General features: G+C 46.0%; 1 protein-coding gene across 2 annotated transcripts in view; it reads right to left on the reverse strand.

The window, feature by feature from the left end:
• The window catches only part of ATP8A2 (ATPase phospholipid transporting 8A2), a 1,791,179-nt gene that overhangs the window by 1,266,163 nt on the left and 506,630 nt on the right, over window positions 1-18,386 (reverse strand). For both annotated transcript variants that reach the window (XR_013599395.1, XM_078655985.1), the window contains exon 15: window positions 12,739-12,811. Coding sequence is in view for 1 of the 2 variants with exons in the window: in XM_078655985.1 (XP_078512111.1) it covers window positions 12,739-12,811 (73 nt within the window). In the remaining variant the exon portion in view is untranslated. The remainder of the gene's footprint in view (window positions 1-12,738; window positions 12,812-18,386) is intronic.

The following is an 18,386-nucleotide window of genomic DNA, read 5'->3' on the forward strand; positions in this document are numbered from 1 at the left end:
AGTTTGATGCTATTCTATTTTTCACTGAGGCCAATGGCATGATGCCACTGAGAAATTGTGACACCTCTTCTCTTGTCAACGGAATCGGCTAACTGGGCTAAGGTACTCCATAGTTGTTCATTTCCGATGTCTTCTCAGAGACCCGGGCACCACCACCTCCATCACTTCTTTGCTTACTGGAAATCTATGATCCCTAGTACGACCAGCTAGACATCAATGCCAGGAGGGGCAAAATTAACAATGTGAACCAACCCTTATTTGTAGTATTTATTACAAGGTTGCTATATTTTACAATTGAGTAAAAGTATGTCTACAAGCAGTCTATGCGAGATGGTGTGGTTCCTGAAGAATCAACACAAATAAATCAAATTATACAATTTGCTACTGTAATTCCATCAATTTTAGCATATGCAAGTTGTCCTCTCTCCCACCTTGGTTGGAAGTAGATTTGACTCCATTTTACACTTCAAAAGTTTTATTGTAACATATTTAGTTACATAGTTATATATGGCTCTGATAAAATATGTTTTGTGTGGAAACATATTTGTTTTCTAGTGTGACCACCGGCTGCGAAGTTGTGTAGATATGTGTTCATTTTTGGTGTTAGTAGTGAAAAGGAACTTTGGCATTGTTTCAGTCCCAACATAATAGTCAGGGGCTGGCTTGAAGATGGTTGATCCAGAAGACTGGATGACCACTAGGGTTATGTTATGTTATACAGTTTATTGAGCGCACAGCTGCCCCAGCAAAGGGGCGTCCCGGCGCTAGTCCCAAGTGAAGAAACATAGCTGAGGTAGAGAAAAGACGGAGAAACACTATTTCTCTGGAAATAGATACGTTTTAATGGCTTTTCTGAATTGCAGAGCATCCTTTATCTCTCCAATTTGAACAGGAAGTGAGTTCCAAAGCTTAGCCGCCAGGAGCCGAAAGGAACGACCTCCTGCTCTACTGCGCTTAAACCGGGGTACAACCAACAGATTTTGTCCTGCCGACCGCAGAGGCCGCGTGGCCATGTACAGATTAAGCAGTGGGCTCAGCAATTTAGGAGTGGATAGTATAATGATTTTAAAGCGATACACAAGGTTTTCAACTGTATCCGCTGAGCCTCAGGAAGCCAGTGAAGTTTCCGGATAGTGGCCGATGTTGGACTAAAACGTGGCAAGCCTATTAATGCTCTAGCAGCAGAATTTTGGATACGTTGAAGGCGGGTAATTTCCGCCTTATTAGCACCAATAAGTAGCGAGCTCGCATAATCCAGCCTTGAAAGTACCGTCGACTGAACAATTAGTTGTCTGGTAGCGGGGTCGAAGAATTTCAAAACTGGCTTAAGGCTGCGTAGAATGCCAAAACACGTGGCAGCAACTATTTCGTATGGACAGAGAAACTGAGCTCTGAATCTAACCAGACTCCCAAATTCTTCACTTCATTCTTCGGTATCGGGACTGTCCCCAGCAGCATTTAATTGGAGACAGTTAGCTGCCATCCAATTAGCAACTGCTGCCAGTCCTGTTTTGAATCTATTGTGGTCCATGGTAGAGCCTTCCGTTATGGCAACCACTAGCTGCATATCGTCAGCATAGGAAACGATGTTAAGACCCCATGTTTTAGCGACCGCAGCCAGAGGTTGTACATAGAGATTGAACAGGGTGGGGCTTAAGGCTGAGCCCTGGGGAACACCCTGCTCGATCAGACGCGCCCTAGAAAGAAAGGGAGGAGTGGAGACATGGAATGTTCTACCAGTCAGAAAAGAACGGAACCAAGCAAGAGCACTATCCGTGATCCCAGCCTCTTCAAGACGGTGGTGAAGGATCTGATGGGAGACAGTGTCAAAGGTGGCACTGAGATCCAGCAGGACCAGTGCCGCCATTTGACCATTGTCCATCTTGGAACGAAGGTGCTCAGTCACAGCCAGGAGCGCCGTCTCCGTGCTGTGACCGGACCGAAACCCATGTTGGGTGTCATCCAAAACGTCACCTGCACTCAGAACGCTGGTAAAAACTGAGTTCACACGAGACTCCGCAATCTTCGCCGCCCAGGGTAACAAAGATATGGGCCTGAAGTTTTCTGGTTTTAGTGGGTCTAAAGTGGGTTTTTTCAGAATGGGTGACACCCAGGCCTGCTTCCACCTGGCTGGGACAGTAGCCGTAGCAAATGAGTTATTAACAAGGTTCAGCAAGGGAGGCAAGCAATGAAGGGAAAGCTCTCGAAATTGGTCTGGTTTTAAAGGGTCTGATGGAATCACGAGTGCAGTATTATTGCAAAGCATCAGAATGTCCAAGCGATAGGGTTTCAGGGTCTGGCCCATAGGATTAAAAGATATCTGAGGCTTCAGTGGGATCCAGTAATTTCAAGAAGGTGAGTAGTGTTTAAGCAGTGATGTGGGGTGTAGAGGTTCTATGTCTTACTATGCCAGTACGAGTGTAAGGTGATGACTAAGGTCATGCTTGTAAGCCCAAACCCGTAATATTAAAGCATCCCTTTGCACAGTAGAGTGGTGTCTAAGGTTGATGTGACTATCTTGCTGAAAGGGTGTTTGCGTTGAAGGGAAATGGTGAAAAGCGTTTTACACTGAGAAACAACACACTGACTTTAGAAAAATGTCCAAAAGTTAATGGGGAAAATGTAGATTGAGAGGGTGTAAGCTCAAATGAGAACTACCAAAAACATGATTCTGCCCCCCTCCCACACTCTCTAATAAACAGACATGAATGTTGATTGTGAATTTAGTTTCATGGGAGTCACTTATATGAAGATAATAAAATGGATTGTACTGAAAATAAAGGTCACTACTGTCCAATATGAATTATTCATATAAATACCACAGAAGCAATAACTTGACCCACATGGACAAGGAGATCAATTATTATCAAAGCAACAAAGAACATAAAGGTGTCAATATTAAGCTAATTTCCTAAACTATGCACAGGACCCACTAACGTATCGTCATGTAATAGAGCGACATGACCCACACGTCTGGACTAGAATTATCGCTGCATTACTCACAGTTTTTTAAACATCAAAAGTAATTAAGATATTTTTCATGAATGCTCAGTATGGAATATGAACAAGCGGGGCTCAAAAAAGTGTAAAAACTATGCAAAGTGATCATATAAACAGGAAAATAAAACATGGCAAGGAGACCCACTAATAACTGCTTCTGTCAATATAAAGCGACATATTCCGAAAGGCGAATTTGGTCAGCGTTGGGAAATATTCATTGGTTTAAAACCTCTCAATAAAGTCTTTTTGCTGAAAGATCGTCAACAACGTTTTGTCCCCATGGATTAACTGAGTCATCATCAGGACAAAGCTGTAGTTAAGCTGAGCCTAAAGCTTGCACAAAGCTGTTCCTTCAATAGATAGGGAATTAGTAAATTGAGGCAAATAATGATTCACATGTAAATTGGTCCTAACAATCATTTGTATAATTCAACAGTAGCCTGGCTATTGTGAGTACAGTGATCCAGCTCTGAAATTTCACAGAGTAGAACAGCGATAGGGATAATTCTGCTATAAATACCCATTGTATCACTTTCTGCCTGTGGTATAAATCATGTGGTAGGCTAATTTAAATAATGTAAAGGGAACATGCAACACGTACCATAATACCCTCTATGATTGGCAACAGTAATGAGGGGACCAGGTCCACAGGTTAGCGGTTTTGCAACTCCAGGAGCATCAGACATTAGGAGTATAGAATATAAATAAACTTCCACTTTATTTGCAGCACAGAAGACATTCTTTCCTTGTTGATAGATGCTGCTAGTGGAGGAATCACCAATCCATTTACGATGATTGACACATGGATTGATGTTTTACTCTATTCTTTATTCTTTGCTCAGGGCTGATTCCTAAAGATCATTTTCAGGAAATTCAGCAAAAGTGATACTTAAATGTGGGGCAAGACACTAATGCTTACAGAAAGAGATGTCTGTAGCACTTCGACAGCAGCTACAAGTTCCTGATACTGCTTAGGTCAAATGACTGTGGTAGTAAACCCTATAAACATGGAAATATTTGCTATCGGTAGGGATGAAATGGGCACGTCACAGGGAGTGCACCCCGCCCACAGAATCAAAACCGAAATTCAAATGTTCACATTTTCAGCATCCACAGGCAGGTAGGAAATATTCAGACTATTCAAATTTGCTTAAAAACAAAATGTGTGTGTGTGGGGGGGGGGGGGGTCGGGGGGGGGGCGGCACGGGCTGAAGATGGCCGTGCTGTGAGGGAGCTCTGCCGTCCGCCCTATCCCACGTCTATCCTGCACACAGATCCGCAGTACCCGACAGTATCGGTGATCGGAACGCTAGCGGACCCCATCCCACCGGCTCCGGTGATTGTAGTGACTTCAGGGGCAGAGAAATCACCCTCGGAAGCTTTGGCCTGCTGCAGGACCTGAAGCTGGGCCCCACAGTGTTGGGCCCGGCCGGCTGCGGAGCTCCATTCGGCTCTTTGTGGCCCGGCGGTGGCGTGGCAGCTTGGGGACCCGGCGCACATATCCTTGGTTTGGTGGCCGCCTGAGCAGCATTTGCTTCTGCACACAGCTGCGGCAATGGCAGTCGCGGCGGAGATTGTGGAGCCTAGTCGGAGCTTGGAAACGGCGGTGAGGCACGGTGATCGGGGCGAGGTAGGGAACGCCGGCCGCGATGCACAAGATGGCGGCGGCACGTCCCCAATACTGGGTGTTCTTGTTGCCTCCGCCACTGTTATGGACTTGACTTGCACCCAGAAGAGTTGTGGTTGCATCGGGACCTGGGGTCTGCACCCCTTGCCAACTGCACCCCCCCTCCCAGAGAGACACCCTTGGCGTGCCCTCCTTTTGCAGCGGAGAATCGTGAGGTCTGTGCGGTCCGGTGCGACCTGGAGCGCCAGACCCATATTACCAATGGGGACCGCTGTGCTTCCTGTGCTGGAGCACCTGTTCGGTGGTCCGATCAATTGGGGTGGGGCTTGAGTTGGGCCCCCCCCGCCCCATCCTGGAGGTGCAGGACAGTGCCCGGTACCTGCAAATTTTTTTTTTTAAGTCAGCCGAGTCTGCCTCTTTCCTGCCTTGGCTGGCAGCTGAATTCGAGCCGGGCACTGTGACTGGGGCATGTTCTTGGGATTGATATCGCAGGATAACTTGCAGTGCAATTGGACAAGGCGCCTGGGGAGATCTGTGGAACCGGAGGCAGCGACTGGGACTGGGTCCGGTGGGGACGAATTGGAGGATAAGTGGGCCGCATAGCTGTGTGTTTGGTGGGCACGCCAGCCGCGAGGTGTCCCAGGGCGGCGGCGCATCACAAATGGTGAAGACAATTCTCCACCTACCTTGTCTCTGCCGACATTCCCAGTCCATGCAGTGGACCCCTGCATCATATCCGGCGACACCTCATCGCTTCTTGTAGTCTAATCGGCTAGAGCGGGCTGGAGCAGGTCACGATGGAGCGCAGCAAGACCGTGGGGCCCGTGGACCCAAAAATACGCAGTCAAACAAGCTGGACAGCTATACCGTCCCAAAAGAGATGCAACAGGCCAGAGTGCCCAGAGACTCTGGATCCGGGGGGCTGTGCGAGGAGGAGCCGGAAATCTCGCTCAAGGACGTTATGACCGCTATCACTGGAGTCAGGACTTCTCTGGACAATGTTGATATAGATGTCAACCTCATTAGGGCCGACATGGGCAAGCTGAATGAAAAGGTCAAACAAGTGGAACTCACGCCAGCCAGCCTGGTAGACGATGTCTCACAGCTCCAGGGAGCTGTCAAGGAGCTTCAGGACTTCCGCACCTTTACTGACCTCAAGCTGGTCGACTACGAAGGCCACCTGCGTCAAAATAACCAAAGTATCCTTGGAGTTCTGGAGAAAGCAGAGGGGCAAACGCCGGATCTTCTTGTGGAGGATCTTATCCTTAATCACTTGCAACCCAATGGCCTCAGTAAGTTCTTTGTCGTTGAGCGTGCCCACAGGGTCCCGGGCGGCTGTCCCAAGCTGGACGCTCCCCTGCGGACCATGTTGGCACGGGTCCTGAATTTCCGTGACAGAGATGTCATCCTTCAAAACTCTAGGGCTGGAGCCCCCCTGCGATACAAGAACTCAGACATATCCTTCTTTCCGGACTTTACCCAACAGGTACAATGACAAAGGCGATCGTTTATATCGATCGAGCGTGTCCTCCGAGATCAGGGTATGAAGTACTCCATGCTATTCACTGCCCGTCTCTGGGTTGAGGCGGATGGGCGAGTGTGGTTTTTCAACCAACCCGAGGCAGCAGCGGATTGGATTGCGAGCAGGAGTGCGAGAAGCCCGGCCGACCGGGGTGGGGGTGGCACTGATAATAGTCAACCAGCCTGAGGGGATGCCTGTCAAGTGGCTGGGCCAGTTCTTCTTGCAGCGTGTGGTGGGTGAAAGGGATGGATGGGGGACTAGTTTCATTGTCGCTGTGTAAGTGAACTCTTATGGGCCTGTGTTATTTGATTTGGATGGGTATAAAGTAGTAGGCTTGCTGGGCTGGGATGGGGCAGACTTTGTCGCCCCCACCCCTCTGTTTTATTCTTTTCTCTTTTGATAATTTTTCTAGTGCGACAGACACTCTGCATGTTTTTCATGGGCAGCTTTAAGCCCAGAGAGCAGGGCAGCAGGGTGGGGGGTTGTTGGGAGGGAGTGTTTAGTTTTTTGTTTGAAGTTTTGATTACATCAATAACTGCTATTGATACTATGATTGGGGGAGTGGCATTGCACGCAGTGATTTTCAGTATATTTGGGTATGGCACCTGTGGGAGACAGTGGGGTTAAATTGTTGAGTTGTAATGTCAATGGGCTGGGGGACAAACGTAGTGTGGTTCTTCAGTATGTTAAGCGCCATGCCCCTGACATCGTTTTGCTGCAAGAAATCCATCTTGTTGGAAATACCTGCAAAGCATTGCACAAAGGGGGTAACGTTTCATTGGCTCATGCAGGTTTCACCACGGGTTTCCGGGGGGTTGGCATATTGATGAAAAAATCCTTTCCCCTTGTAGTGCAGAATACTTGATCGGATGCAAGAGGACGATATGTTGGAGTCTTGGGCACATGGGAGGGCCAACCTGTCACCTTTTTCTCGATATATGTACCTCCGGGCCTTCAGGCCGCCATGTTCAGGGACTTGGGTGCGCTTCTGTTGGAGATTCCGGAGGGCCTCTTGGTGCTGGGAGGGGACCTGAATTCGGTGGTCTCGGGGGGCCTGGACTGACATCCTCTGTGTGTTCTCGCTAGCTCGCAAAGCTGGCTGCCGGACTTCCTGGAGTTCCTGGGGTTGGTGGATGGGTGGAGGGTCTTTCACCCTGAAGCCTCCCAATATACCATCCACTCTGGGGCTCACGGAGTCTATCCAGAACTGATTACTTTCTGGTACTGCATCCCAAATCGCCCATGTCGGGGAGATAAAACATCTAGCTAGGGCATCTCAGATCACTCGCCGGTGTGGCTCCAGGCGACGCTCAGTTTCCAACAAGTGGGGCAAGTTGCCCCCATCAATCAGTGGTTTCTTCGCAATCCCCATATCCGCCGAGAGCTTCTCAAGGCCATTGATAACTATTTTAATGAGAATGAAGGCTCGGTGGAATCTCCACAGGTGCTTTGGGAGGCATTTAAGACAGTGATACGGGGCCAGGCCCTTTTCTTAATTTCCGGGAAAAAGAAGGAACAGAGTTGGTGGCCCTGGAGGCAGAGGTGGGGAGACTGGAAGCAGATCTAGCAATAGACATCACACCCAACAAGCTCCACTTTCTCAAACTTAAAAAGGACTACAGGGCTCTAGCGACAGACCAGGAAAAGGCCATGGGTGTATGAGGTGGGCGACAAGGCCGGGAAACTCTTGGCCTGGTTGGATAAGAGAGAGTGGGCAAGCAGACTAGTACCTGAACTTCGCTGTCAGACCCACAAGCTATTGTGGACTATTTTGCGGCCCACTTCAGGACTGTTTATACCTCAGAAGCCTCCTATCCTATAGAGGATTTCCGCCAGATGCTTAACGACATAGCTCTACCCAAACTGTAGTGGTCGAACACCACTTTATGGTCAGTGACATGACCACCGACGAAATAGCGGCTGCCATACGATCGCTTAAGCCGGGTAAGGCCACTGAACCCAATGGGCTACCTATTGAGCTGTACAAGCTCCGACCAGACAAACTGGCCCCATATTTGAAGCCCATGTATGAGGACTCAAGGCAAGTGGGAAGCTTGCCAAAAGACCAACGTACTGCCACACTAGTGACTATTCACAGGGAAGGGAAGCCCAAGACTGAATAAGGTTCCTACTGACCGATATCCCTGTTGAATGCTGAGCCCAAGATCTTGGCTAAGCTCCTTGCTACCCGCCTCCTGACAGCGATTGGAACCTTGGTCCGTTCTGACCAATCAGGTTTCATTCCGCACCGTAACACAGCGTTGAATCTACGCAGAGTCCACGGAGTTCTGAGCAGGGCGGCTACTATATTGGAACTGGCGGTTATAGTTTCCTTGGACGCGGCCATGGCCTTTGACAGCATCGAATGGCCGTACCTGTGGGCTGTGTTGGAATAACTGGGATTTGGCCCTAAGTACATACAATGGGTGCAGTTTCTGCATTCCCAACCTATGGCCCAAGTGGTGGTCAACAACAGAAAGTCGGCCGCCTTCGAGCTGAGCCGAGGGACCCATCAGGGTTGCCCCTTGTCCCCATTGCGGTTTGCTCTAGCGCTGGAGCCGCTGTCAGCATGGATACGTCAGGACCAGATAGTCAGGGGTATGCGCTGGTCTTCAGACTGGAAAGACCAGATTTCCTTGTACGCGTACGACATCCTTCTGTACTAGTCCTCCCCTAGGAGGTCCTTGATAGTGGTCTTGGATATCTTCACAATCTTTGGACGGTACTCTGGTTATTCCATAAACTGGAGCAAGTCCCTTATGTTCATGGTGGCGGTTGAGCCCCTGATTCAGCCGCGTGGGTGCCCACTACTTGTACCGAAGGGTTTACGTATCTGGGTATCTTCCTTTCTCTAGACTCCTCTCTTGCCCATTCCCGCAACCTCCAGCCCGCTGCTTCAGCTGCGTAAAGATATTGCCAGGTGGAAGTCACTTCCCCTCTCCCTGCTCGGTAAGGCCGCCCTTTTTAAGATGATGTCCCTACCCCGATTCCTGTACGCCCTTAAGAATTCCATGGATCCGATACCCGCATCCTATTTCCGAGAGGTTGAGAGCCTCCAAAGGGATCTACTGTGGGACATAAACTTCGTATCACTCTCATCAAACTTTACCTAAACTGTTACGACGGAGGCATTAGCCTCCCAGATATACAATCGTACTATTGGGCATCCCATCTGTCCTCTATTGACCATTGCACTCATGCCCATCCTTGTGACCCGGGATACAACACGGATAGGTGGCTCCTTTCTGGGGGGACCTTTAGCAGAGCCCTTTATTCTAGGCCCCGGCGCTATCCACTTACAGGCCCTACCAAACATTCAGTACACGTCTGGCATGTGGCCATCAATTGCCTAGGCTAGAAACGAAAGCTCACACTTGCAATGCCATTATAGGATTCCGAGCAATTGGGTGACCTGTGGAAGGGATGTATGATAGTACAACGCGATCATTTTGATCCCAGTACTTTACATCGCGGATTTTACAATGCAAGTCGTTACAACGGCTATCGTTGGAGGGCGCGGATTGAGGATTATTATAATTTTCTATTCCCTAGATCAGCCCACGTACCAGTAGGGAAGGTGTTGGAATATAAAATTACAATATTCCTTAACCAACAGCGCCATCCAGCCAATCAGAAACCGGTCCTCGGAAGCTTGTTTCCGGTCCAGGGAAGGCATGGCTTGGCAGTTCGGGCTGGACTGTTCCCATGATGCACCGGGTCAGACTGATTTGCATACAACCATGTCTGAACTGGGGTGGCAGAGTGGGCTAAAGAACGGTAATGGATCAAATCCAGATCTTTTGACTGGGTGTGAGTGTTTGATTGGTTCAGATGCTCCGTCCATCACCACCCCCTTTTGTACCGCTTTGGCCGCCATAAGTGTGGCAGGGTATGCTCAGACGTGAGTCCCTTGCTCACTTTCCCACTGGATTCAAGCAAGCCGGGCTGAAGACGGCTGGAATGCCAGAAACCGGTCCTCGGAAGCTTGTTTCCGGTCCAGGGAAGGCATGGCTTGGCAGTTCGGGCTGGACTGTTCCCATGAGGCACAGGGTCAGACTGATTTGCATATAGCCATGTCTGAACTGGGGTGGCAGAGTGGGCTAAAGAACGGTGATGGATCAAACCCAGATCTTTTGACTGGGTGTGAGTGTTTGATTGGTTCAGATGCTTCGTCCATCACCACCCCCTTTTGTACGGCCAAGAGGAATATAGCCCAGCGATGGGGGGCATTGGTTCCGCCCACGGTACAGGATTGGGAAAAAGACATGGACTGGGCAATGTTTAGAGAAAAGACTGTATATGTGTCGCGTGTATGTGCCAAAAAATGGTCTCGTGTGTGGGGCTTGTGGAACTCCTATCGTGGAGAAATAGGTCAGCCCCCTTTGGCCCCTGCATTGGATGATTCCCCGTCGCCCTAGTCCTTCCACCATACATGATTGTATTTTGTAATATCACCTACGGTGTCACTGATGCCTATCGTACTGCTCCTCCTGTGTTGTCATGCTATTTCTGATGTTTGTTTTTTCTTAATAAAAATGTTTTACAAAAAAAGAAAAATGTGGTTCAAAATGACAAATGCCTTTTAAAACTTTACATACGTTTCGTGTTCGTAATATTCTCTGCCAATAGGCAGTATTCTATCAGTGGTTGAAAGCCCTCATATACTGTCCACAGTCTATGTCACATCTATAACTTCACACTAAAGATCACCTTCTAATCATTCCAATTTGTCTTTACAATTTCATTATTTCTGTTTAAACATGTTTTACTGCATGCTACATTTTATCTGACCGTCCTTCACCACATCTTGGCAACAGACCAGTGGCTGTCACGAAAGCTTCAATATGCCTTTCCATGCACATCTTGCCAGCTCAAATGTATTCTGTCTGCTCTTAGGTTCCCTGCCTAGTAGAGGTGAGACAAGGCAGTACAAGCTTCGGCATTCTAACAAGACAAACAATATTGGCTTGGGGCCTCACTTTCCCAAGTCTTACATGATTGTGGTGCAACAAACCACAGGCATCGTATGTTGTGGGAGGGTCAAAATGTAACAATGTTTCTATTGATGTACAGAATAGTGTTAGTGTATAATTTCACTACCATCCCCAATATTCAAGTAAAAGTATAGCTGCATGAACAGTGGATACATGAAGAAAACTTCGAACAATGAGTAACTGACAAAACAAGCATTTGCAATGCAATGGGTCTTGCCTTTGGGACCTTACATGTATTTAGCTATGCAGCACGTTAGCCTGGGTGCTGAAACATCTACTGTTCTTTAACATGGAGGAAAAGTAAGCAACAAACTGCGTGACACGCCAGGTATGGGAACACATGGAGAGAGATAGAGAGATATTGCCTTTCAGTGGGAAATGGTATAGTCCAAAGCTCTGTTTTTAATATACAATCACGGCCTTCGGTGGTCGTGTCACTGAAAATACAAGATTTGAAAAAAATATTATAGGCTACGGCTGCTCATGGAAGACCATTTGTATGGACTGGAATCTAGAGAATGCTAAAGTGATTCTGGTATTTTACTAATCTCTGCTGGTCGTTTTCTATCAAGACAGTTAAATAGAGGCAGTTGAACAGAAAAAAAACCCTAAGCGGATGCTGCCAAGTCCTAGGGCTGATCTCCAGAGCCCACAAAGTACATACACATATAAGTATATTTTAAAGTATATACAAGAGGTCTTGAATGCGCGACCCAAAAACTGATGTTTAACATGATGTGTAAACTAAAAACATGCTGAGGGTTTTTTGTCACTCCTGGGTGGCGCACTTATTATTAGGTGGAACTTCCAAATGGTTCATTAATCCCTGTGCTGTTTGTGATACAGAGTGGGTGCCAGCGCAAAGGCATTCTCTCATTTTTTACTTAAGTGTGGTAACCTCCTCACAGATTCTTGCTGTGTTGTAACTAACTGTCATAAATAAATTAGCACATTGCTATAAATGCGTTATCACCGATTATTGCAAGTGAATTTCCAGGAAAAAACAGGAAAATGAGTACTGAAAAGCAGGAAGTACAATTCCGCCCAGTGATCTGCCTTTCAATTTGTCTACTGACTTGGGTAGAAATCATAGCGCTTTCATACCGCAACTGTAATAACTTATTCGAGTGAAGTAGTGATATAATTATTTCAGTGTAGGTGAGCAGTGATGTCACAATTGGACTCGAATATAAACATTCTATACAGGATTGCTTTCAGCTATTGCAGGCTTCCAACTATCATAGTACCTCAACGTGTTGTAACTTAGTCCTGTTGTTACAATATACTGTATAAGAATACATTATTTCAGGTAATTATTCGGTACTGTAAACATAAATAGATGTTTATATTGTCTGTTAAGGAAGCAATCGAATAGCACTTAATAGACATAAAAGGGTCTGGTTGAATAATTAGGTTAAAGCAGAGCCATACTATTTTAATTATACTAAACTCAGGCTAGAATATTTATTCAGGAGCACTATTCCACAATTAGCAAAGTGACCTATTGATGCTACTAAGTCAATAAACATATTTACAGGTTCCAGTAATTGTATCAGTTTTAAGAAGAGCAGGAACAGAAGTCAAGAAATACTTACATGTTCACTTTCAATATTTTGCAAAAGCGTTGGGTCATCAAAGTCACACGACTCGCTGGTGGAAGGTAGCTGGCTGGACAGGAAATTACAACAAAACGTTATTTTTTTTACACTGCTAACAAAAAATAATTCGCATTGTATTGCATTGCACAAGTGGAATTCAGGTCAACATATCCAGAATGCTAGAAACTTACGACGCAAAAATAGAGTTAATAATTACGTATGGAATACATATACACAGATATATATATAATATATATAATACATATGTTTTATATATATATATATATATATATATATATATATATATATACACACACACACACACACACACACACACACTTTAAGTTTGAAGCGTGGTGTGGTGTAGTTGAATTTGACTATGCTGACAATGCAGAAACATAAGTTACTGAAAAAGCAATCTTATATCATCTTTGCTTTCATTTACTCTGACCATCCTCTTCGGAATTACATTCTGGGAAATAATCAAAACCGAACATAAAGCTGGGCCAAGCATCTTCAAGAGAAATACTTACAGTATGTTGAAGGTGAATTATGAAGGGAATGTATTAAAAGGCTGCAGTGGAAGCCTCATAAATGTCATTTAAGCATCACTATTGGTTTGACATCTCCCTGACTGGCTCCTACACAATCTATTGTACTTCTGTGTGTGCTGTGGGAGTGGACCAACATCAAAGCATAATGGATCGATTGATATGCTCGCTGAGAGATACTGTCGAGAGGCTTACACAGCATTCATCAACATATAATGGAAACATCAATGCTTTGTGTGTGCCATTTGTCTGCAAACAGACCCTGTCAAAGGATCAGCTGAGCTCACAGTTGCCAGGGCTCTCAAAAGCTCAAAAGATCCAGATGGTCCTTTAAAATTGCAATTGAAATTGCAGAACCAACATTAAATAAAACATGATGAAAGCAGCTTGAAAAATCATTTATTTCAGAAATATGCTCTTCTGCTTGGGCTACAAACACTCATGCCCCACAAAGATGGAGCACTGGCAGTCTTTCTTTGTAAAGATCCACAGACATCATCTTTGTATTAATAACTAGATGCAGAAGATGCAAAGACTTTAGTTTAGCCAGAGGTGGGTATGTACCACCAAATCTGCTTTCATGTAGATGCTGGATAGCAATGTTCGGTGGTCACTGAAATTACTACACCATCACCAGAGTGAAGAGGGCAGAATTTATGATTGTTGTAGACCTAAGATTAGGGAAAAGACCCATAATTGCTATTATAGGCACTGAGCTGTTTTGCAGGGCGCCGTTAATTCCACGCTTTCATCCCAGCACCTACCTGTGCATACATCGGTTGTGTGGTGGTGACGTGAGGAGCAGGTAACGTTCTGCACAGTCGGACCCTACAGTAACATGCACAATCCTGACACGCCTGGTCTACATGAACTGAATAATCTTGGTTACCTGGCGGTGTGAGGCAAAACAGGAATGTATGACTACCAACAACAGCAAGTATGGAGACCCGCAAAACCTTCGTGGAGGTATGTAAGTACATTTACAGCTCAATGCATTGATAAAAATCTCTATGAACTGTACATTAAACCTGTACTTACTCTCCATTGGTGAAAGTAATTTCCATGCTCTTGGTGTGCATATGGTTTGTACAACAATAGCAAAAACAAATCTGCTATGCTGCTCCGATGGTAGAGAACATGCTATCCCTGACTCCTCTTTCAAGAAGGCGCTTGACCCCAGCCTGATTAGCTGAGACTTTGAATTTGTGGAATGAACTGGACAGTGATTGGGAACTGGGAATCTGACATGTGCCTACCATTGTGAATATAACCTGGAGCTGTATAGCAGTTCACTAACTTGACCTAAAATGCCTGCGTGGAACCCTGCTGGGCAAAATACATCCAGAGTATGGGGCTAACATGCTACTCACTTCCTACTGGATGGGAGTAAGCCAAACATGGATTTGAGCCCTGATTGCTTGTCCTTCAACTACTGCTGTTCTTGCCCAGAAATGAAATTCCCAGCCAGCCCAAGGATCCTGCACCACCAGACCAGAGCCTGGGCCTACTGTATCCCTCACCATGAGATGGAGAAATCTTGCAGGAGTTTCAACCTTGCAAGATTTTCATGAAAATTGCAGAGTCCCTTGAGCTCAATAACCAGTGACAGATGTGGTGCCCATGATATGAACCCTGCCAGTGCGCTAGAGACCATGGTGAATAAGTATGATAAGAACACCCCTTTCTGCACTACATTTTCATATTATAAGCTTCACTTCTGCTCTCTTAAACCACCCATGCGTGACACTCCAGAACCCAATTGGCTAGCGGCCAAGAAGAATGTCATGAGACACAGTATCAAAGGCGGCAGACAGGTCTAACAGCACCAGAATCATCGGCCCTCCTCTATCCTGTGACATCTTGATGTTATCGGTCACGGAGAGGAGTGCAGATTCGGTGCTGTAGTTGAGCCTGAACCCAGATTGCGAAGGGTCCAGACCCCCTGTCCCCTCTATGAAACTGGAAACATGGATGTTTACATGCTTCTCGGCCAGTTTGCTCAGGAAAGGCAGCAAGGAGATGGGACAGAGGTTGGAAAGTTCTGTCCATGGCAGTGCCGAGTTTTTCCGAATGGGATTCACAACTGCCTCCTTCCATTGTTGAGGAAGTTGCCCCTCTTTAAAGGAGAGGTTCAGAATCTTATGAATCATTGGACAAAGTGTCTTGCGCAGTGTGGCAGTGTGGCTCACTATGGCATCACTCATCAGAAAACTGAGCTCTATGCACCACATGCCAATGGACTTGAAGAACGCATGGACAGGGTGCTAAAGGCGAAATATGATGACATCCCGCATTCTTTTTCCCCGCACTTGCGGAGTGGGGGGTTGGAAGTTGGAATAGTATAATTTACTATTCCAACTCCAGTCTGTGCGGACACTAGGGAAGGTGTTGGATTTTAAATCCAACACCTCCCCCCTCCGCAAGTCGTGGTTCCAACATGCGGAGTAATGGTATGCGGAATCACAACGCGGTCGTGGTAACGACCGCGTTGTGATTCACTGCAGGGAAAAAGAATCGTGGTTGAGAGGAAGGGTTTCACTCAAAAGTGTTTTAAGAGATACTTGGTGGGCACATCGCACTGCTCTCAATGTTGTATTAGAGAAATCTCACTTTCAAATATTGAGAGGGAGAGTTGCTTTATCCAAACTCAATCCTGCCTCGTTACCCCTCATTGAGGGTCCTGTGTTGGATACGGAGGAGGTGCATGTGAAAGTTAAATCTTAACAAGAGAGGTACAAGGGGAGGTTTGACTTTAAGAATTCTACCAAAGCCATCACATGGAACGTGGGTGATAGGGTACTTGTCAAAAAAACACAGTGGCATAAAAAGGGGATCACTGAGTTTATTGGTCCATTTGTCATCACTTCTGTTTACAGGAATGTAGTCACTGTTCATAATGGTAGCAAATGGAGTATGTCTCGCTTGGTGAGATTTCAGGGTGACAAATCCTTGTTTCCATCATGTTCAGAAGAATTGTCTGTTCCAATTTTTCATTCAAGGCGTCCTCCTCCAAGATTTCGTTGTCCTCCAAAATGTTATGAAGACTATGAAATGTATTGATTTCAATTGTGATGTGTTGAGCAATTTTTGCTATGCTCTCACTTGTGCATTTCTGCATTCTCATGCCTATTCTCTTTTCTTCTTCTTCATTCTTTCTTTGCCTTCTTTTCTTTGTATTTTCTGTTAAGGGGATGTGTTATGTTCATTCTAAAAGCTGCATGCGCTTGATGTCTCCATGGTAGCATCTCGTGTGCGACAGTTATTACCAGGAGAACCAAGCAGGCTGGCAGCAGGAGTTGGTGGTTCCTCTCTACAACTAATAAAAGACATGGAAACTTACTAGTGTGCCTCCTTTTAACACCTATTCAATCAGATTACTCAACTAAGATAGAAAGAGAGAATGTTTGTACCAGAAGAATGTCAATTAACTATTCCCCCCTAAAAAAAAAAAATACCAGGCATAATAATGTATTCCTTATGAACACTTAGGGGCCTATAACGATGTCCTTCGACCAGCATCGTAGCAGGATGGAATCCGCCCGACTATTAGTCGGCGGTTCCACCCACCGAATTAGGATGTGACTGCCCTATGGGCAGTCGGAAACATTAATTTTTCCATTTCAGTTTGTGTGGAGACCGGAAAAGAGCCACAGAAAATTTATGTTTTCAAACAGCCATGCACCTTTTGCAAGGCACTATGTGGTGCCTGCCACACGGTGCATGGATGTTTGGGGAGGCACCACTGGTGTCCCCCATAGCAAAGGCGCAAGGGGACCGGGCCCTGCTAGGGGCCCCCAGAGTCCCTTTCCGTCTGCCATTCTATGGCAGTCAGACCACCATAGAAAGGCAGACGAAAAGGGACATCATATTCCCTATGGCGGTGCCCTTAGTAGGCACCGCCCCAATTGTAGGGATTTCGTTTCCACTGCTACCCTGATGGGCTCCTAGAACAGCAGCGGTTGGGTCCCTCCCCAGATGCCTCTGACCGCCAAATTGCAAAAGCAATTTCTGTCAGTAAACTGCCTGTCCAGGTAAGTGGTACTTCCATTTTCCCACTATATATCTATATTCTTATGAATAAGATTTTTGTTAGCAGACATAAATAGGTTTCCATTATAGATTCTATATTTTATAAGCATTGGGTAGGCTAGATTTGAGGAACTCTTTTATCACCTAATCATTGCTTGTTTTGCATCAATCTACCTTGGGTAGTTTATTCTAGTTGTTGCATTACTTTCTCTGAAAATATGACCAGTTCGGGAAAACATTCCATGACTGCCTTAGAAATTCAACCTTTCTTCATATGCACAGCCATCAGTCACACTTAGCACTTATCATAGCCCTTTCTTCAAGCTGGAAACAATATCCATGGACTATAAATACAAACTTACACTCCTCAAAATCCTACACAGATTGTACTTTACGCCTGCCAAATTAAACAAATTCGACAGCACCAGATCATAAGTGTCTCCACTGTCACCAGCCCCAAGTTGATTTTTTTAATCTTGTATGGAAATGCAGATACGTTGCTGCTTATTGGACTTGAGTAGGGGGTTCCAACCATGCCAAAAGTGGCTGTGCTGATACATGTTGCCAATATACCAAGGTCTGTAAGACACCTTCTTGTAATACTGTTACTGCTTTCTAAAAGAGAGATAGCTCTTCACCAGATGAAGGGTCAGGTGCCTGCAATAGTTGGGTGTCTCAAATGCGTCACTGTCTGAAATAAAAAGGCTGAACCGTCTACTACTATGCAGCCTATTCAATCTAGACCTATATATATATTGTGCCCTCTGCAAATATACTTAGAGCAACAGGATGAGGTGAGTAGATGATGGGTAATCGGATACAACTGACCAGCTATTCACAACTAACCCTGGTCGGAGTGTGCAGAGTGGCACTCTGCAGAGTTCCACGGAGTTAAAAAAAAAAACTCACTGGAACTCCTCTCCACCCCAGCCCCACAATTTTTTTTTTTTAAAAGGATCAAAAAACCGACTTACCTTCTCTCTTTAGTCTGCGGGACGGCCTCCTTTACGCCGCAGTGTCTCCTCCTGCGCAGTTCATGCAAGATCTAAAACGTAGGGGGTTGCA

This window comes from Lissotriton helveticus, chromosome 8 (genome assembly GCF_964261635.1).
Source record: "Lissotriton helveticus chromosome 8, aLisHel1.1, whole genome shotgun sequence".
Taxonomy (NCBI): domain Eukaryota; kingdom Metazoa; phylum Chordata; class Amphibia; order Caudata; family Salamandridae; genus Lissotriton; species Lissotriton helveticus.